The 20,610-nt window shown below is 37.4% G+C and overlaps 1 protein-coding gene across 2 annotated transcripts in view; it reads left to right on the top strand.

Moving 5' to 3' along the window:
• The window catches only part of DDC (dopa decarboxylase), a 93,069-nt gene that overhangs the window by 27,266 nt on the left and 45,193 nt on the right, over positions 1-20,610 (top strand). Inside the window, exons 1-3 of one of the 2 annotated variants that reach the window (XM_087946458.1) lie at positions 6,936-7,056; positions 13,963-14,181; positions 19,769-19,882. In XM_087946458.1, the coding sequence (XP_087802584.1) occupies positions 13,981-14,181; positions 19,769-19,882 (315 nt within the window). In that variant the 5' untranslated portion in view covers positions 6,936-7,056; positions 13,963-13,980. Of the gene's footprint in view, positions 1-6,935; positions 7,057-13,962; positions 14,182-19,768; positions 19,883-20,610 lie in introns of those variants that run through there. The other variant, XM_087946457.1, reaches the window with a different exon arrangement.

The raw sequence follows: 20,610 nt of genomic DNA, 5'->3' as shown, positions 1-20,610 counted from the left end.
ACTAGTTCCCTCTTCTACCTTTTGGACAACAAAGTTGTCAGCTAAGTTGGTTAGGAACCTGTTCAAACTCTGACTTGATGTGGAATTAGTCTGTTAGGGTAATAAATAAAGGAAAGAAGAGAGTAGAGAGTTACTCTATAGGCATGTCTTATCTTGATATTAGGCAGTTGTTTTCCTATGTATATAGAAGTATTTATCTCTGTAGGCATTTCTTATCTTGCTGTTGTGGAAAATATTTCTTTAACCTTTGTGTTGTAAAACTAGCCTGCAATTAGTTACTTCTCTTTCATATGAAGATGCATGATTATCCCATCTAAATCAATCTGAATGGAATGTACTCCCTGGGAACGTAACTCCCTACATCAGGAGAAATATACACCTTTTGAAGTATGCTGTTAATAGCCCTCTTAAATGGTCAATTGTGATCGATTAACAGACAATAGGAGAAAGGATACTGAAAGATAAACAAGTGCCAGGAGGACATTTGTCTTTTTTCAGGAAAGATGTAAATCTAACTTAGACTGTTTTACAATGCAATTACTCTACTTCTAAAAGAATCTTAAGGTATAAGAAGAGTTACTTTCGCCTATATGCTTTGTAACTTTCCCCACATATCTATGTGTATGCAAGGAGAGGTTTTACCCTTTTATTGATCAATAAAAGTTAGATTTTGTTCTTCAAAGCCTCTGCTTAAGTTTATTTTTGGCACAGCATGATCTTAAGTAATAGCTGAACTTTACAGTCTTAATTATTAAGAATTAGCTAATGTTCCCATATTCAAAAAAAAAAAAGGGGGGGGGAACAGGCTCAGGAAACTACAGATCAATCAGCCCAACATGTTCACAGATTTGTATAACTATAAACAAATAAAGTTATAACTAGAAGCCAGCACAGGTTTGTTAAAAACAGACCATGCCAAACCAATCTTATTTCATTCTTTGATAAAGTGACTAAATTAGTATACCAGCGAAATGCTGTGGACATAGTATATTTAGATTTCAGCAAGGCATTTGACAAAGTAGAACAGAATCTACTTCTTGGCAAGCTAGAAAAATGTGGGATAGAGGGGCTTCCGGTTTGGGCTTCTTCAGCAATGGACCGAAATTGCGATCGTTCGCAGTTTTGATCCGTGCTCGCCGCTGGAGTGCCTCGAGCCACCCAGATTCAGGGCTGAAGCCACCCCATAAAGGTGGTGAAGAAGGGGGAGCCATCAGCGGGTTGAGGAGAGCCGCATCTCTCTTCCTCGGCTGGCCATTACTCCCTTTCCCAAAGGCGGTTGCAGCGGTGGTCAGAAATGACCACCTCAAAGAAGAACCCGACCGGACAAGATTGTGCAGGAGTAAGTTTAAAGGAGAAAGTTTGACTGACTGGGTTGAATGGAGAACATCTATTTAAGATACCTGGAATCTGAATTTTAAAGACTAATACTATTCCTAAAAAAGATTTTAAGCTGCGAAAGAGAAAGGGAAAGGAAATGGAATTGGGATTTTTTTTCCTCTAACATTGACAGTTTTAACTGACTTGGAACATTAAGAAGAGATTCAAATAAGAAATTGATACTAATCCACTTTGACATTAATAGGCTATTTCTAGCTGAAAATAAAGTGTCAAAGGGATAAAGATTCTTGGATAATTTAAAAACTTTCTTTAAAAAAAAGAAAGAAAGCAGCAGAGGGAAAAAGGAAAAAAAGAGGGTGGAATCTGGAAAATGGAGGAGACCACATGGAACTTAAAAAAAATTGATAGTGGAATTTTAACAAGGCTTGCAAAAGATACATTGTAGCTGAAACTTTGTTATAAGATAACAAAGCCCCTGGAAAGAGAAAATGAGAAAAGAAGCAAGAAACAGTTTTGGATTATTGGATGATTCCTGGAACTTTGGATGGAGGATCCTAATGAAATAAAGTCAATTGGGGGTTGTTTAAATTTTTTTAAAATGGCACCACTCCTTGAAGAGTTAAAAATGAGACTTAAAGAACAAAAAGAAGAAGCACAAGATGGAAGAGGATCTTTTGGCTTCGTAGTTCAATTTTTAGAGATAAAGATCTTGAACTGTGAAAAACAACAAGAAACGCTGGCAGAACAAGAAGGGCGGGACAATGAAGAAGTCATCTTTAATGACCAAGCAATTTTAAGCAGGGTAAAAAAGGGAAAGGGGGGAAAGGGAGTTAAAAACTTAAGCACTGAAGCAACAACCAAAAAAAAAAGAGTAATTTGAAAAGTAATCATAATATCAGGAAGAAGCAGAAGGGAGGATCACAGAAGGGAGAATCAGATAGAAAAGGGAATTAAAAAGGGGAGGGAGAAGAAGAAAGTGAAGAGAGAAAGGAAAAGAAGCTACAAAAGACAGAAACAAGCTATAGAGATACAGGAAAATAAGTAAAATATGAAATATAGATGATTAAAGTGAAAGACAACTGATTACTAGGTAATGTTTATTAAAATAAATAGAAATATAAAAGATTGTTATTAATATTAATGGCAGAGCTGTACTTGAATAGAATAATTATTCCATTTACTATTGTTATATACACAGATATATATACATATATACTTTTTTCTTTTAAGAATTTAGTGTGTATTTTAAGGGAATGTACCAAGCAGAATTCGATTGAAAATAGATATGTGTTATAAAATAGAGGTTAGAAAATGAATGTTATAACTGTAAAGATGTACCGTATATACTCGAGTATAAGCCGAGTTTTTCAGACCATTTTTTGTGCTGAAAAAATCCCCCTCGGCTTATACTCGAGTCAGATTCCCTCTGAAAAAAATGGGCTCAGAAAACAACGCGAGCTGAGGTCGCGCTGCCCGCTTCGGCTTCTCCAACATCCGGCACTGCCCTGTTCTATGTGCCGGGCCCGGCAAGTCCGAGCAGCCAGCGCGTGGAGCAGGACGGTGCCGGAGATCGTTGGCTGCCTCTTTCGCAGCACGGGAGGCCTCCCCCGGCTGGCCAGCTGCTCTCCTCCTTCTTTGCCTGTTTGTTCTGTGTGACCGAGGAGGAGGAGACCGGCCGGCTGGTTGGGGGAGGCTTTCTGCGCTGAGGGAGGCGGCTGCTGGTGTCCGGCTTTGCTCCGCTTCTCTGATGGTCCGGCGCGGCCCTGTTCTTTACTTGGGCAGCCGGGCGCTCGCAATGGCGCCCACGGCGGCAACAGGCAGTTCCGCCCGGGCTCCGCTCAGGTGTCTGGCTGGGGCTGTTGGGAGTTGCTGCCGCCGGTGCGGCCCCAGTCCCGCATCGCCTCGGGAACGGAAAGAGGAGCAGCCGCTGCTACGGGAACAGTTTACTGCCATCGCCCTCAAAAGGGGGCAACCGGACAGGGAATCCGAGGGCAGCGCTGCGTTGCGTGCCGGAGGCGACAAGCCCGCTCGGGTGGACGTGTTTGCCCAGAGACCCCGGACAAAGCAGCGGCAAAGCTCCGCTGACATCCGCGGGCAGACAGGCGAATGCGGACCTTCTCCTCCAAGGGCGCCCGGCGCCTTTCTACCCACCCCGGCCCGTCTCTTTCAAGCGGCGGTGACTGTGGGGCGGGGTCATCCTGCGGGGACACCGGTGGGCGCGGAAAGAGGGGCGGGCGGGAGAAGCTCTCTCCCTGCCCCGCCCGGGGTGTCTTCCCTTCTCCCGGTACAGGAGCTCCGCGGTGCTGGGCGGGCGCCAAAGATGACGCTCGGGGCTTGGTCGGAACCGTCCGGCGCGTCCGATCCGATGGTAGCGCAGCGGCTGCACGCAGCTTCGCTCCAGCGGCAGCCTTCAAGCCATGGCCTTTCCCTTCCCGAGGCGACGCGGGACTGGGGCCGCACCGGCGGCAGCAACTCCCAACAGCCCCAGCCGAGAAGGGAAAGGCAAAAAGCGCTTTGCCTTTCCGTTCCCGAGGTGACGCGGGACTGGGGCCGCACCGGCGGCAGCAACTCCCAACAGCCCCAGCCGGGAAGGGAAAGGCAAAAGCGCTTTGCCTTTCCATTCCCGAGGCGACGCGGGACTGGGGCCGCACCGGCGGCAGCAACTCCCAACAGCCCCAGCCGGGAAGGGAAAGGCAAAAGCGCTTTGCCTTTCCGTTCCCGAGGCGACGGGACTGGGGCTGCACCGGCGGCAGCAACTGCCAACAGCCCCAGCCGGGAAGGGAAAGGCAAAAGCGCTTTGCCTTTCCGTTCCCGAGGCGACGGGACTGGGGCCGCACCGGCGGCAGCAACTCCCAACAGCCCCAGCCGAGAAGGGAAAGGCAAAAAGCGCTTTGCCTTTCCGTTCCCGAGGTGATGCGGGACTGGGGCCGCACCGGCGGCAGCAACTCCCAACAGCCCCAGCCGGGAAGGGAAAGGCAAAAGCGCTTTGCCTTTCCGCTCCCGAGGCGACGCGGGACTGGGGCCGCACCGGCGGCAGCAACTCCCAACAGCCCCTGCCGGGAAGGGAAAGGCAAAAGCGCTTTGCCTTTCCGTTCCCGAGGCGACGTGGGACTGGGGCTGCACCGGCGGCAGCAACTGCCAACAGCCCCAGCCGGGAAGGGAAAGGCAAAAAGCGCTTTGCCTTTCCGTTCCCGAGGCGACGCGGGACTGGGGCCGCACCGGCGGCAGCAACTCCCAACAGCCCCAGCCGGGAAGGGAAAGGCAAAAAGCGCTTTGCCTTTCCCACCCTCGGCTTATACTCGAGTCAATAAGTTTTCCCAGTTTTTTTGTGTAAAATTAGGTGCCTCGGCTTATATTCGGGTCGACTTATACTCGAGTATATAGGGTAACTTAAATTTTTAAACAAGATTTGAAAAAAGATACAAAGGTGTTACACTCCAGTCTAGTAATTACAGGGGAAAATTTGTTTTATGTGAAAAGATAATATGAATTTGTAAACAGGACAGACAAAAGTTTAAAAACATTGATTAGAAAGATTTTAAAAATTAGAAAAAGATATGTAATTGAATTAAGAAAGGAATGAGATAATTTAAAATAAGGCTATAGGAAGTAAAGAAAGGGAAAAGCTATTGAAAAAATTGCGAAAATAGTTATAACATATTACTTAGAATGTATAAGATAAATATGTATTAAGTTTATGTTTGCATGGAGAAGTGATAACCCGGGGCCACGCTGTTCTCAAAAAAAGATATTTTATTTGTATTTGTATGTTTTGTGAAAACTTAAATAAAACTTTTATTTTAAAAAAATGTGGGATAGACAGCATCACTACTAGGAGGATTTGTAACTGGAGGGAAGTAAGAAGTGCAGTACCACAAGTTTCTGTCTTAGGCACAGTAGTCTTCAATATTTTCATAAATGACTTAGATGAAGGAATAGAAGGGGAACTCATCAAATTCGCAGATGACACTAAGCTGGCAGAAATAGGCAACACTGAAGACAAGCTCAGGATCCAAAAAGATCTTGACAGACTTGAACAATGAGCCCTGTCCAACAAAATTAAATTTAATGTGGAGAAAAGCAAGGTTGGCCTCTCCTCTCCTCTGAGTTTAGTATTTGGTGTGTTATTTGAAGCCAGCCAGTATGTGATTTTTTTTTTTAGGATTGCCCTAAGATCAGAAAGGAAGCATTTGGTTCAGCAAACACATACAGTATATAGAGTAAAGTAGAGCAAAGAAGACAACAGACAAAATTGAGCTTTCTACAGTAAAATACAGTATATTTTAAAGAAATACCTACATATTGGATGAAGCTCCCTGGTCTTTATAATAATACAGTGCGGGAAGAAAAAATAGTCTATTAATCTATCAGTTTCAATAAGGCCTTTGGATGATAGCAGATCCCAGAATAAAAGAAACATGAACCAAAGTTTTAGATAGGATGATTTCAAAATGTACCAGAACTATTTGTAATCCTGCTGAGCTGTTTTTGTGGAATATGATTTTGCAAAGTACATAATTTTGAAAACCATGAGAAACAGGGAACAGAAAGTAGCCGATAGATAGAAGTTTGAGATGTACACAGGTATATGTGGAGACTGTCTATCAGTAAAAATGAACAGAGAAGTAAGTTGTGAAATTCATGCAGAAAAGTATAAAAATAATGTCTTGGGATGTGTTCAAGGCCACTGGTCATGGCTACTCCTTGCCGGACTTCGCCATGTCGGTGGACCTCATTGCAATGAGTTATTGATATAAAATTGTGTTATGATGGCTGTTCATGTTCCAAATTGCTCATGAAATAAACCTCTGATCTCAAAGTAGGATTTATTGCTTGTGGTTTTTCTGTGTTCCTCTTTTAGTGAATTATTTTTACAACAGTAAACTACATAGTCTGGCTAATGGATTATTTCCAAATTAGTTTGCTTAATGTCATTATTATTTTCACTGAAATAGTGATCTAAGTGAAAATACATCAATAGTGATGAATGAAAACTCATAAGCCTCCTTAAACAATCCATATGATTTTTCTTCTAAGACTGTTTCTCAGAGATAACTGGAATGTAAAATCACATAATAAGAAAAAATAATAATTTGCAATGCACATCTGCAATGTTTGAAGAAAAATTGCATGATCTAACATCTGTTTTGGGTTTGATTCTGTTTTGCTTCCTTTTCATTTACAGTTTTTCCATGTGTGTTTGATAGATTTATAAATGAAAAACAGTTTTCGGAAAAGCTTTCAATAGAGTCTATATTAATCCTGTGTCTACAGATAGGCCTTTGATTGATGTGTGCCCAGCATGATGCTTAGAAAGCTATTCTCCACACGCTCAAATATAACAGTGTGGGACACTAATTGTGCTCATATATTTTCTCAAATGAATGTCTGTGTGCCCATTTAAAACATTACATTTAGAACCTTCTGCAATAATGAAAGACAATTGATCAACCATAAATGAATACTGTGTTGAATTTCCCAGCAAATATGAAGGTATATTTGTTTGCTTTGGGTTTGGCATAGTGTTTGTGTTGAGTACAAATGAATGGACGAAGAACAGGAGAGAAAGTGTGATGCTCAGAATATTAAACTGCAAAGCACTCTCTGATTGGTTCATGGAAACTACTTACTCTCAATATAAATGGACAAGAGCATCTTCTTTTTATAACTCACAAAGAAAGCAGCTGGGGAAACAGAGAAAACAAAATCTCTCAAACAGTAAGTAAAAGTCGTTACCATTTAAACTTAGTTATTGATATCATCTTAATGTAATCATCCCTGGCTTGGATCTTGATAAAAAAAATATCTCCCTGCTAGTAGTATTCCAGTGAGGATTTAGTTAGTCAGTATATGAATGTTAGCATTTATTGTTCTGCTTGGGCTTTATGATATCTTGTAAGATATTTGTATTTGAGGAAGAAATATGTTAGTATTTCAAAATATACTGCTTTTCTGTATATTACAGAAAAATGGTGTAGTAACTGTATAGTACATAAAAAAATAAGCTTTACTATAGTAAAATACATATAGCGCACCAACTTTACACATAGTAATAACAAATATACTTTTAATCATGCTTTAGCTATACTGGAAATTTATATAAAGGTAAAATAACTGCTTAATTATTTGCTTTATGCTCACAATAATTAAAGCAGATCTTAAGCTTAACCTAAATATTTCAACCTAAAGGAACATAAGCAGAAAACATTCTCAGATAAATTTAAAACTTTAAAATGAAAGAAAAAAAATTAAAATTTACTAGTATTAGTAGCACTACTAGCATTATTTAAGGCACACACAAACGTGCAAATTGTTTTCTTAAATGAATGTAAATTATTACAAAAATGAGAGTAATATTCATTATTTTGACATTTCTATTAAAATCAGTTTTAATATGTTTTTTCTCTTGTTCTATCCTAATATATCAGTTGAATCTGTTTTATTCCTGTTGAGGCTGGTTTAATTACTGAACTATTAAATGTGGTTATGCTGTAGATTTCCAATTTTTTTAAAAACCTTTCTTCCCCTTCCTTCTTCTGCAAGTAAGGAGCTTATTAGTGTTTTAAGTACTACAGTAGTAGTAATAATAGTAATATTGGAAAGCCATATTATCTCATCCTTTTAATTATTTTTATAAGACATTTTCCAAAATATCTTATAAAAATAATTAAAAGGATGAGGTAATATGGCTTTCCAATATTACTATTGTTGTAAATATCTAATGCATATTTAGATGCATATGAAAAATGTGTTAGATATTTATAAGATTGGAAACATATCAGAAAGTGGTTGATGAGGTCCCCCAACAGGGGCTGTACTGTTGTATTCACTGTAGAATAATGAAACAATGAAATTGAAATTTGTTTAATATGAACATCAATCAGATTACTAGTCATAATTTCATTAGCATCTGCTCTTTCAAAACATTTAATTTATAAGAGTTGATTGCTTTAATCAATTAGAATGCTAGTCTATTTACTTCAGTTATGCCTATGGATAATCCTCTCTCTATCTAATTTCAGTAGAAATGCTATTTTTCTAAGAAGAACTTTCAGTCTGTAAGTCAAGTTAGTTACTTTTTCTTTCTCTCCTATTAACTCATTAATTCAGTGATTTGTATAGTTCTTAAAATAATGAAAATAAATCAACAAATAATGCTACACAGAAAAAACTATTTTAGACATCTTCACAAAAAGTGAGGAAGATATCAATAATTATAATATTTTTTGGATAGTTAGCCTATCCGTATCTATGAAACCTGCATATCTTGGGTATGTGTGCATGTCGGGTGGTGGTGGTGGTGGTGGTAGTGAGATGTAACAAAACTTCTGGCCATTTCAGTGCACTATTGACTTCATTACTTGTTGACTGAGTCTTATGTCCGTAATCAAAATAAATGATTTTACATATTATATAATAAGAAAAAGTCTTGGCTTGAGTTTTAGCCTAAATAACAATTGTCCATGTAATTTTCTTGGTAACAGTGTAGAAGTAGTTTGTCTGTTTCTAAGATGGCTTTTTTTTGTATCCTATTTTAATCTACAGCAGGGACTTTTTGTGTTATAGTCCTTTCATCCATGATAATCCATTACAGAATAGAGAAATTTTTAATTTCAGAGTTCTGCATTGTTATTACAGGTGCCGAGGACCATGGTGGCTCACGTGGTAAGACACTAGGCATGTGCACCTTTGAAACACCTTTGACAAAATCATACATTGCAATGTCCTACCTGTCAATAAATACTTCAGCTTCAACCATCTCCAATACAAGAGCACACAATAGATACAAACTCATGGTTAACCACACCAAACTTGATTGCAAGAAATACGACTTCAGCAACAGAGTGGTCAATGTCTGGAATACTCTACTTCAGTGATCCCCAACCTTTTTTATGCCGCGGGCCGGTATCCCCAACCTTTTTTATGGCGCGGCCCGGTACCGGTATCAGCTGGGCACCGCCATCTTGTTTTGATGAAAAAGTGCTTCCGGTGAGGTTTCTACCCGGAAAAGCTCACCGGAAGCACTTTTTCATCAAAACAAGATGGCGGCGCCCAGCAAACCAGCGGCCCGGTAGGACTTGTTCCACGGACCGGTCCCGGTCCACGGACCGGTGGTTGGGGACCCCTGCTCTACTTGACTCTGTGGTTTCTTCCCCAAACCCCAAAAACTTTAACCTTAGACTGTCTACTATTGACCTCACCCCTTTCCTAAGTGGTCTGTAGGGGGCGTGCATAAGCACACCAACATGCCTACCGTCCCTGTCCTATTGTTTCTTTTTATTTTTCTCATATGTATCCATTTCATATATTCATAACCAGGGGTAGGATTCTACCAGTTTGGACCAGTTCTATAGAACCGGTTGTTATGATTCTGGACAGTTCGGAGAACCGGCAAATCGCACCACTGGGCTGAGCAGAGCTGAACTTTCCTTAGGACTGAAGCTTCTATTTTTCAGTGCAGACTCAGGTAGCAGATGGCAGAAAGATAGATCTCTAAGTGAATCTGTGATTCTGTGAGCAACTCAATCTGCCTGCCTGCTTTGCCTCATTTGGGGTAAAAGTTGCTCTTTTTTAAATAAAAAATTCAATATTTACATACAAACCATGCCCACCCAGTCACATGCCCACCAAGCCACACCCACAAATTAGGGCATGCCCACAGAATCGGTTGTCAAGAAATTTGAATCCCACCCAAGTTCATAACTATGTTTACACTTGTACCTATTATCTTGTAAGCGATTGACAAATCAAATAAATAAATAAAATAAAATAAAAGTTGGCAGCTTAGTGGCTCAATTCCCGTGAGTGAATAAGCCGCATAGGGACAAGAAAGGAGCCTCCCCTGATTGCCTTCCAACATTCAAAAGTCCTGCAGGTAAAAATAACACTGCCTGAAAAAATTCCTTTCACAGAGCCACCTTGGTGACCCCTGGTTAGCATGTGTCATACGCTAAGTAAATAAATAAATTACATGTGCCTTATGAGTGTATTTATATACATATACATTAGAAGCTCTGATCACGAATGCTTCTGACCATGATCAAATCAGGTTCCAACCAAAAAATTCACATTTTTTTTTCTGCAGCCAGTTTCCCATTCTGTGCCATTCTTTTTGTAAGAGCCAAATTTCCAAAATTAGGTTTGGGTTACGACCAAATTGGATTTCAACCAAAGTTATGGAACGAAGTATGGTTGTGACCAGAGATTCTACTGTACATATACGTACAATACACCTACACATACACACATACATACATGTGTGTGTGTGTTTGTATGTGTGTGTGTGTGTGTACACACACACACACACACACACACACACACACACACAAATAGCACCACATAATGGAGTGAGCTCCCATTACTTGTCCCAGCCAACCTAGCAGTTTGAAAGCATGTAAAAATGCAAGTAGAAAAATAGGGAGGTAGCAGTGTTCCGTGCACCTTTAGTCATACCAGCACATGACCACATTTAGTCATACCAGCGCATGACCACAGAGACGTCTTCAGACAGTGCTGGCTCTTTGGCTTTGTAATGGAGATGAGCACCACCCCTTAGAAACGGAAACAACAAGCATGTATGTGTGAGGGGAACCTTTACTTTCTATAAATATAGATATTCATATAGCTCTGAATACAGATCATTTGTTAATTGCAGTTATTTTGGTTTTTTAAAAAAAGCCTGGTTCACTATATTTGTGAGGAATTAATTCACTGGAAAAAACTAAGGTTCACAAGCCGGTGTGTGTCTTAAGGAACTGAAGGAACCCAACTATACCCCAGGCCTATATTGTGTCACACTTTACAGTAAATACATTGTTTCTAGAGGTGCTTATCTTGTAGGAAAATAAGAATGGCAAGAAATAGATATATAGCAACACCAGAATTATTTAAAGGCAAATATCTATCTTTTTCATTTACACAACATCTATATTACACTACTTGAACTGCTACAATGTCTCCCCGAAATATCTCAGAATTTGTAGAAAGCTATGGTGCTGATGATTTTTATCCTTATTTTAAGAGAAATATCTGTATCAGGAACAATTATACACTAAATGACAATTATGATAGTATTCTAAATAATACCTCCAGCTCTTGTTAACACTGCTGTTTTCTGTAGTCATTACATATTTAGTGCAGTGAACATGCAGTGCTTGAAGAGAGAAAAATAAAAATAAATGCAATTTGCATTATCATGATCCTAACTTATATGGAAGTCTAATAATGTACACTTTATTGTGTGCATTTAGGTTTCCAAATTTGCTAAATGCCTCCAGGAGGGCATTGTCACCTGAGTGACATTAAGAGTCAACATGTAATCTGCATTTTTGCTATACTGTAATTACTTTTAATTTTTTCAACTATTGCATTTTATTTTAAGGAACTTTTCATCCATCATAGTTAAAAAGTATAGATAAATAAAGCTTATATGGCTATTGTAGGAGATGACCAGGCTGAGTTCAAAGATAGGGTCAAATCAGAGGTAGTATTCAGTAAGTTCTGACCAGTTCTGGAGAACAGGTAGTGGAAATTTTGAGTAGTTTGGAGAACTGGCAAATACCACCTCTGACTGGCCCTGCCCACATCTATTATCTGCCTCCCGAGTCCCAGCTGATTGGCTGGGTCTTTTTTTGTTGCCTTCACAGGAGAACAGAGTTGGGGTGGGAAAAGAATGGGGATTTTGCATTAACCTTCTCCCAGGAGTGGAGTGGGAATGGAGATTTTATAGTATCCTTCCCTTGGAGTGGGGTGGGAATGGAAATTTTACAGTATCCTTCTCCTGAAATGCCCACCAAGCCATGCTCACCAAGCCATGCCCACAGAACCAGTAGTAAAAATTTTTGAATCTCACCATGGGGTCAAATGCATCTTCAGTTTGCAGTCATTTACTCCCACAAGAGACCTAAATCCAGATCCCCTATGAATTCCATCGACTCTTATCTAGCACCAATTTCCCTTGACCGTTAAGCAAACCAGATTTTGTGTATAGGTAGCATGTAATAAACTTTTGGTGCTTTGAACTGAACTCCAGTTCCTGGTTGGTTGTGCCTAATATTTATATTGCATTAAATGTCCTTAATTTCCTCCTCTTTGTTTCCCATTGTTTTCTATTATGTAGTGGTGGGATTTCTATATTGGCGAGAAAGAGATTTGTATTGCTATGGCTCTTTCCATAGATTAATAAAATTCTATATTTTCATATAATATTTGGAAAAAGAAATATATTTGACTGTTTAGCAGACTCAATCAATTGACTTGTCTAGCCCTTAATATGAATCACTTGGGTAGGTAGGTATGTCCCTTCCATCTTTGGCTAGAGCCACCTGGGATAAACTCCTTGTTCTTTGCCTGGCCTTGTCTTAGGGTAGATAAGCAAAGCCTATTAAGGTTAAGATATGATGAACTTCTTGCTCTTTGCAAGAGCAAGCAGATATATAGAGGTCAGAGGTAGTATTCAGCAGGTTCTGACCACTTCTGGAGAACTGGTAGCAGAAACGTTGAGTAGTTTGGAGAACTAGCAAATAGCACCTCTAATTGGCCCAGCCCCCATCTATTCTTTGTCTCCCAAGTCCCAGCTGATTAGCTGCGTCTTCTTTTGTTGCCCTGCACAGGAGAACGGAGCTGGAAAGCAGGTTGGTGGGATGGGGAGGGAATGGGATTTTGCAGTAACCTTCCCCCAGGAATGGGGAGGGAATGGAGATTTTACAGTATCTTTCCTCTGCCATACCCACCAAGCCATGCCCAGGCCATGCCCACCAAGCCACACCCACAGAACTGGTAGTAAATTTTTTGAATCCTACCGGTGTGCATATTTTTTGAATCCTACAGGTGTGCATATTGTACATGATCAGGATGAGTCAGCAACTCTGGTAGAATAAACCTCAATGCAGCCCTAACCTGGGAAGTGCTATATGTTGCTGGCTTAGGAAAAAGATCTGCTTGTTAACATGTTCAGATTTCCTGAGCAAAAAGTTTATTTGATATTATAAGAGTTGCAAAGGCACAGTGATTAGAATGTAGTACTGCAGGCTACTTCTGCTGATCACTGGCTGCCAGCAGTTGGGATCTCACCTGCTCAAGGTTGACTCAGCCTTCCATCCTTCTGAGGTTGGTAAAATGAGGGCCCAGATTATTGGGGGGCAATATGCTGACTCTATCTGACTCTATGCTTAGAGAGGGCTGTAAAGCACTGTGAAGCAGTATATAAATCTAAGTGCTATTTCTATTTCTATACTGTCTATAAACTGTATTGTGCAGTTTTCCTTGCTTCTCATGGCTAGAGATTTTTGGAGTTCAATGTCTATAACAAATCTAAATAATAACAATAACAATAACAACTTATAACCTACATATTTAAAAGTACTTGTAGCCCAAACAGCACATGCTATCATATATCTGGCTCTCCATTTTTAATGATCATTACTTGTCTGCTTTTGTTTTATTTTATTTTTTTAAGAGATGGAAAACATTGGATACCATCCTGTAAATTTCAATCTTTGGGATAATGTAAAAGAGATAATCCTATCTGAACATTGGCTTTGGTTTGCAATTAGTTTTATATATAAAGAAGATAAGACAGATATACATGTTCATTTTTCCAAATTGTCCATGTGCTTCTTTTAGGTTGCTTGAAATACTGAAATGGATGCCACAGAATTTCGGAAAAGAGGAAAAGAGATGGTGGATTACATTGCAGATTACATCGAGAAGATAGAGGAGCGACAGGTCTATCCTGATGTAGAGCCAGGTTATTTAAGAGCCCTTATTCCAGAGTTTCCTCCTGAAACACCTGAGAGATTTGAAGACATCCTTAAAGATGTTGAAAGGATAATTATGCCTGGGGTAAAATTAATTAAGCAGTTTTTTTTAAATATAATAATTCCATCTTCAATTGAACAGTGTGTTGTCTGGGTACAAATATGTTAAACAATAATCAAAATTGCAACATCATTCATTACATTAATATTAATTCTACGATATTTAAAATAGTAATATTCCGCATATTAATTCTACAATATTAAAATAATAATATTCAACATACTAGTCATAATATTTACTTATCCCTTTAACATATCTTCTTTATTTTGTTTCTAATTTCCATTTTTATTATTTAACCATTGATAAAATAAATCCCAAACCATATAGTATTCAGTTTCCTTTTTCTCCTTAATTGCTAACATTAACATATTCATTTCTGCACATTCTAATATTTTCCTAATCACATTCTCACCTGTAAGTATCTCTTTACTCTTCCAATTTTGTACAAATATGATTCTAGCAGCAGTTAATATATGAATAATTAAATATGTATTTTCCTTACTGTATTTTTCAGATAGAATCCCCAATAGAAATATTTCTGGTTTTAAATCAATATGCTGTATGAATTTTTGTATGTATGTATGTATTTTTGTCCAGTATTTTTTTGCTTTTGGGCAAGTCCACCACATATGATAATATGACCGGGTATTTGGTGATACTTCCAGCATTTAGCCGATTTGTCTTTAAACATCCTTGCAAACCACACTGGTGTAAAATGCCATCTATAAAACATCTTATACAAGTTTTCGTTATATGCAGTTGACATTGTTAATTTATAGTTCCTGTCCCCAATTTTTGCCATTTATCTAATTCAATTGTATAATCAATTTTTTTGCCCATGCTATCATTGTTTCCTTTACTTGTTTATCCTCCAATTTAATGTATAGTAAGTAACTATATTTTTAAATCAATTTTTCTTCTGCCCCTGTTAATATCTTGTCTAATTCTGTTGGTTCCTTATAAAAACCATATAGTTTTGCATTTTTCTGGTATCTGCACTTGTGAATACTGTGTCATATCAATCCCTTGATCACTCAATTCTTGTTTATTTTTGAGTTCCTCCTTCTCATTCAAAATATCTTTATATCTAACAATATTTTCTATATTAGAAATATTTGGATGAACAAGTGCTTCCATTGTCGAAAGCCAAACTGGTATCCTCAAATAGGCTGTTCTCTGACTTTCTCCCATACTAGCAATAATGCATTCCTAATATAATGCCTTTGAAAGTAACTATGTATTTTATTTTTTCTATACCACATGAAGGCGTGCCAGCCCAATTGCAAATTATGTCCCTCCAAAGTCAATAACCTTTTGTTCCTCAATACAACCCATTCTTTCACCCAAGTGAGTACTGCGGTCTGGTAATATAATTCCCAATTTGGTAACCGAAAGCCTCCTCTATTTCTCAAATCTTATAATATTTTTAGACTTATTCTTGTTTTTTTCCCTTGCCAAATAAATCTTAATATTACTTTATTGAGTTCCTCAAAGTATTTTTTTCCAGTTTTATTGGAATTGTTTGAAAGAGATATAATAATCTTGGCAATATATTCATTTTTATAGTAGCTATCCTACCTATCAGTGATAATTGCAGGTTTTTCCATTTCTCTAGATCTATTTTAATTTGTTGCATCAATTTATAGTAATTATCTTCCTTAATAGTTACACATCTTGCAGTTAAATTAATCCCTAAGTATTTTACTTTCTTTGTAATCTGAATACCTATTTTCTTCATTAACTTTTTTTTCCTGCATTTCTATGAGATTTTTAACTATCTTAGTTTTCTCTTTATTTATTTTAAATCCTGCCATTTCACCATATTCCTCTTTTTTTAAAATTAATTTAGGCCCTGTTTTTTGTGGCTCTTCCAAAATAAAAACTAAATCATCCGCAAATGGCTGTAATTGATACTTTTCTTTTTTATTTCCATACATTTTATCTCTATATTTTGTCTAATATTTAATACTTCCAATGTCAATATGAATAATATGGGGGACAAGGAACATCCTTGTCTTGTACCTATTTTAATAACAACCTTCTCTGTCATATCTTCATTTACCATCACTTTTACTGTTCGCTTATAATATATTACCTTAATCATATTAATAAATCTCTCCCCAAAATCTGTATCTTTCAACTGTCCTAACATAATTTGCCAATTCAAATTATCAGATACTTTCTGTGCGTCTAGGAAGATCAATGCCATTTTCTTCCCTGGATGTGCTTCGTAGTACTCCAACGTATTTACAATTATTCTCATATTATCTTTAATTTGTCTCTTAGGTAGGAATCCATTTTGGTCTGATTTACAAATTGATTAAAAAACCTTTTAAGTCTTTCTGCAATTATTGAGGTGTATATTTTGTAATCCGCCTAACGATAATTTTTTATCCATGTAAGTCTGAATCCTCTTTTGGTATGAGTGTAATATATGCCCATGAGTTTGGTACTTTTGCATCTAACAGTACTTCATTGAACACTTCCAGCATTGGTATACTTAATGTCAGCTTTCCAACTAATAAACTTCAAACCAATAAACTCCAAGGCAAGCATTTTCTCAAAGTTCCATTTTATTAGAATTGTCATATTGGCACATCTGGGAAAAGCTGAATCTGAGAATTCCAGGTTTTCCCTTCCCAATATAAATTCAAAGATTCATCCCCTGCACCTAACAGTCCATCACATGGTCCAATCAAACATTGTCCCAACTAGAGACCTTCCTCCAAATATTCCTCTCCAGGTAAAGCATAACATATCCTTGACTTTCTAAGAAAGAATGTTGTTGAGCCTAATCTTCCATCTCTCTATGAAATCCCACCTCCCAAATTCCCAGGCACTAAATGTGGCAGCCCTGAAGGTTCTAAGTGAAATATGGCTTCCAAGGCTGACACTTAGGATATTTTGCAAAGTTCCTCTGGTAGACTATCTGGGCCCAGTGTTTTTCCATTTCTTTGTCTCTTAATTGCTTCTATTAGTTCCATCATTATGATATGTTCATCTAACATGGCTTTTATTATTTCAGGTATTTTAGGTAATTCTGCTTTTTAAAAATATTGTTTTATTTTGTCTTCTGATATTGTCTCCTGGTCATATAGTTTTCCATAATAATTTTGAATTACTTTCTTTTTGTCCTCATTTTGATGATAAAGATTTCCTTCCTCATCCATTAATTAATGTATCAGTTTTTTTTTCTTTCTCTTTTTTCAATTTTTGCCATTTTCCTGGTTTGTTTGCATTTTCAAATAAATTTTGTTTAGCATTTTTAATTTTTTGAGCTAATTCTTCTTTATCTGTTATATTTAACTTGTGTTTTATTAATTCCATTTCACTTTTTAGATTAGTTTCTAGACTCTTATATACTTCTTCTAATATCTTTTGGTTTTGTTTCTTCTTCTTGTTTTTCTTTCCCATATAAGTTATAACTAAACTTCTAACATATGCTTTGGCTGTATCCCATACATTTTGTAGTGAGGTCTCTTCTTTTCTATTTTCTTTGAAGAAAAAGATCTAATTCTTTTTCCATGAATTGAATAAATTCCTTATCTTTTAATATTTATTGATTCAACATCCATCTTAGTTTCTTTGTTTATCCTTTCCATATAACTTTTATATTTATATATATAATTGGGTTATGGTCTGCCCAATTACTTGTTTCTGTATTCAGTTCTTGTACATTAGATTTCAGTTCAGCTGACATCAATATCATATCTATTCTTGACCAAGACATTTGCCTATTTGAATAAAACGAGTATTGATTTTCCTTAGGATATGTCTCTTGCCATACATCTTGGAAACTTATTCTTCAACCATTTTAAAAAAAAGCCTTTGGAAGTGTTTTCCTCACTTTTGTGCTCACTTTCCTGGTTTTATAGTCTAGTTCCTCATCTACAATTGCATTGAAATCTCCCACTAGACAAATATTTTCGTGCTCCAATTCTACTATTTTCTTATGAAGTTTACTACGTATAAAAGTCCTCATTTATTATTTGGTGCATAAATTTCTACCAGGAGTATCTGTTTCCAATTCTTTGTTATCTCCACCATCAAAATCCTCCCTTCTTCATCCATAAATATTTGCTTAGCATTTATTGTTTCTTTTATATAAAGAACTACTACTTTCTTCTTATGTTGTGATAAGAAGATATATAGTTTCCAATTTTGGGGTATTCCAATAATTTATTGTGTTGGTTTTTTTTACTGTAATATGAATCTCTTGTAAACAACTTAAAGTCCAACTTTAAGTTTTCTAATTTACTATAAAACCTTTTCCTTTTTATATCCGAATTCAGTCTAGTTATATTAATTGACAACAATTTTATTTCTTCTTCCATAATTTTACTTATAAATAGTTTTTGTTATTCCAGTCACTCTTATCTCTCTCTGTTCCTTTGCCCTTGCCCATTCTCTCTTTGCTATTTCCTCTGATTCTCTTTTATCTCTCCTCCCCCCCATATATCTCTCTCTCCTGTAGCTTCCTCTTGTTGTCTATTCTCTTTCCCCCCACTTATTACCATTCCCTCTTGTGGTCCAAAACAGTGATTGTAAAATTATTCTGCTTTTTCTATGGAGTCTAATCTATGTCTTTGCTCCATCAAGTCACCAATATTCCCTCCGGTATCAGCCATCTGAAGTTTACTCCATTCTGAATAAGCTGTTTAGTAAAACAAAAAACTGATATTCCCTTCTTATCTCTCTTACTCTTCTAGGAATCTGTTTTATAACTACTATTTTTTTCTCTTTATATTTTATGGGTTCATCCCTTGCTCTTTGTAATATCTGTTTTTATTGCTTTTTTGGTGAATCTCACATGTACCTATCTGGGAAGTCTATTTCTTGTCACATATCTAGTATGAACTCTAAATATTTCATCCATTTTGGCAAACACCTTTTCTTTGGCTATCTCTAAAGCATTTGCTAGCAGCTCTGCTATTATCCCTGCCAAATTTTCTCCCTTTTCTTCTTCAGTGTTCTGAAAATGTAAGTAATAATTGGTCCTCTCTATCTCTAATAATATTATTGTTCTCTCTTGATTTTTATCTGCCAATATAAGATTGTGATCGACCTCTTCCACTCTTTTCTTTGTTCAGCTTTCTCTTCCATTTTCTGGATGAGTTGTTCATTTTTAGCCATTGTTTGTTGAAAGTCTTCTGTTTTGTCCTATACTTTCCCTATCCTTTCCTTGAGGTCTTCATGCATAACTCGAAGGAGAACTTTCATCTCTGTCTGCATTGTGTTCATCTTTACTTGCTGCAACATCACATCCAACAATCTTTGACTTGCTGAACTAGATGTTGCTGCTGCTGAGGATGGCACAGAAGTAGTTCTTCATTTTGTGGTGCATTAATTGTAATTGTGGTTTAGTTGTAATCCCAGAGACATGTGATTATAAGCCACAAAGACAAGGTGATGAAACTATTATTTATTATCCAAGGGGAAGATGAAAGTGAAAGTAAAATTGTAATTCAAGAGTTATTAAATTGGGCAATATCAACACTTTTGTTTTACATGCTTGTTAAAGCAAGGCCTTGTGTAACACATGACCTTTTGATGCTTTCATAATCAAAAGGCTTTCATTTTGATAAATCTTTGTTTGTATTCTTTTTCACAGGTGACTCATTGGCACAGTCCTTACTTCTTTGCCTATTTTCCTACTGCCAACTCTTTCCCAGCTCTTTTGGGTGATATGTTATCTGGGGGCATAGGGTGCATTGGATTTTCATGGGTAAGTTACATGTAGGCATGAAAGAACTAATTCCTAGCAGGTACAATTACTACATGTGCCTTTATATTTCAAAAGTATTAGATATTATGGATTTTTGAAGATATTTTCTTCACCCAGAAGCCACATAGCAGCTACATGGCTTTCAACAGTTTAGTTTTCACTGAAATTATTAGATTATGAGAAAGCTCTACAACTTCAATACAGCACTTCAATTTATGAACACAACTGAGCCCAACATTTATACTGCTAAGTAAAATATTTGTTAGCTGAGTTTTGCTCCATTTTATGACTTTTCTTCCCCATTTGTCACTGTAATTCTTAAATTAGTAGTACAGTTGATAAATGAATCTAGTTTCTCCAATGACTTTGCTTGTCAGAAGGTTGCAAAAAATGATCACATGATCCTGGGACACTGCAACCTTTATAAATGTGAGTCAGTTATCAAACATACAAATGTAAGTCATGTGACCATGGGGATGCAGCAATCATCATAAGTGTGAAAAATGGTCATAAGTCACTTTTTTCAGTGCCATTGTAACTCTGAACAATCACTAAATGAACTGTTGCAAATTGATGATTACCTGTATAAAGATAGGGTTTAACATAAAGATATAAAGATTACCAGTAGAGAAGTTGTGGCATACTCAGAAGCAGGGGTGGGATTCTACCAGTTCGCACCTATTCGCTAGAACCAGTTGTTAACATTCTAAGCAGTTCAGAGAACTGGT

This window comes from Notechis scutatus, chromosome Z (genome assembly GCF_049901735.1).
Source record: "Notechis scutatus isolate UNSWTSFEM ecotype Mainland chromosome Z, rNotScu1.2, whole genome shotgun sequence".
Taxonomy (NCBI): domain Eukaryota; kingdom Metazoa; phylum Chordata; class Lepidosauria; order Squamata; family Elapidae; genus Notechis; species Notechis scutatus.
The sequence above is the reverse complement of the archived record's forward strand: the minus strand, read 5'-3'. Positions and strand labels throughout refer to the sequence as shown.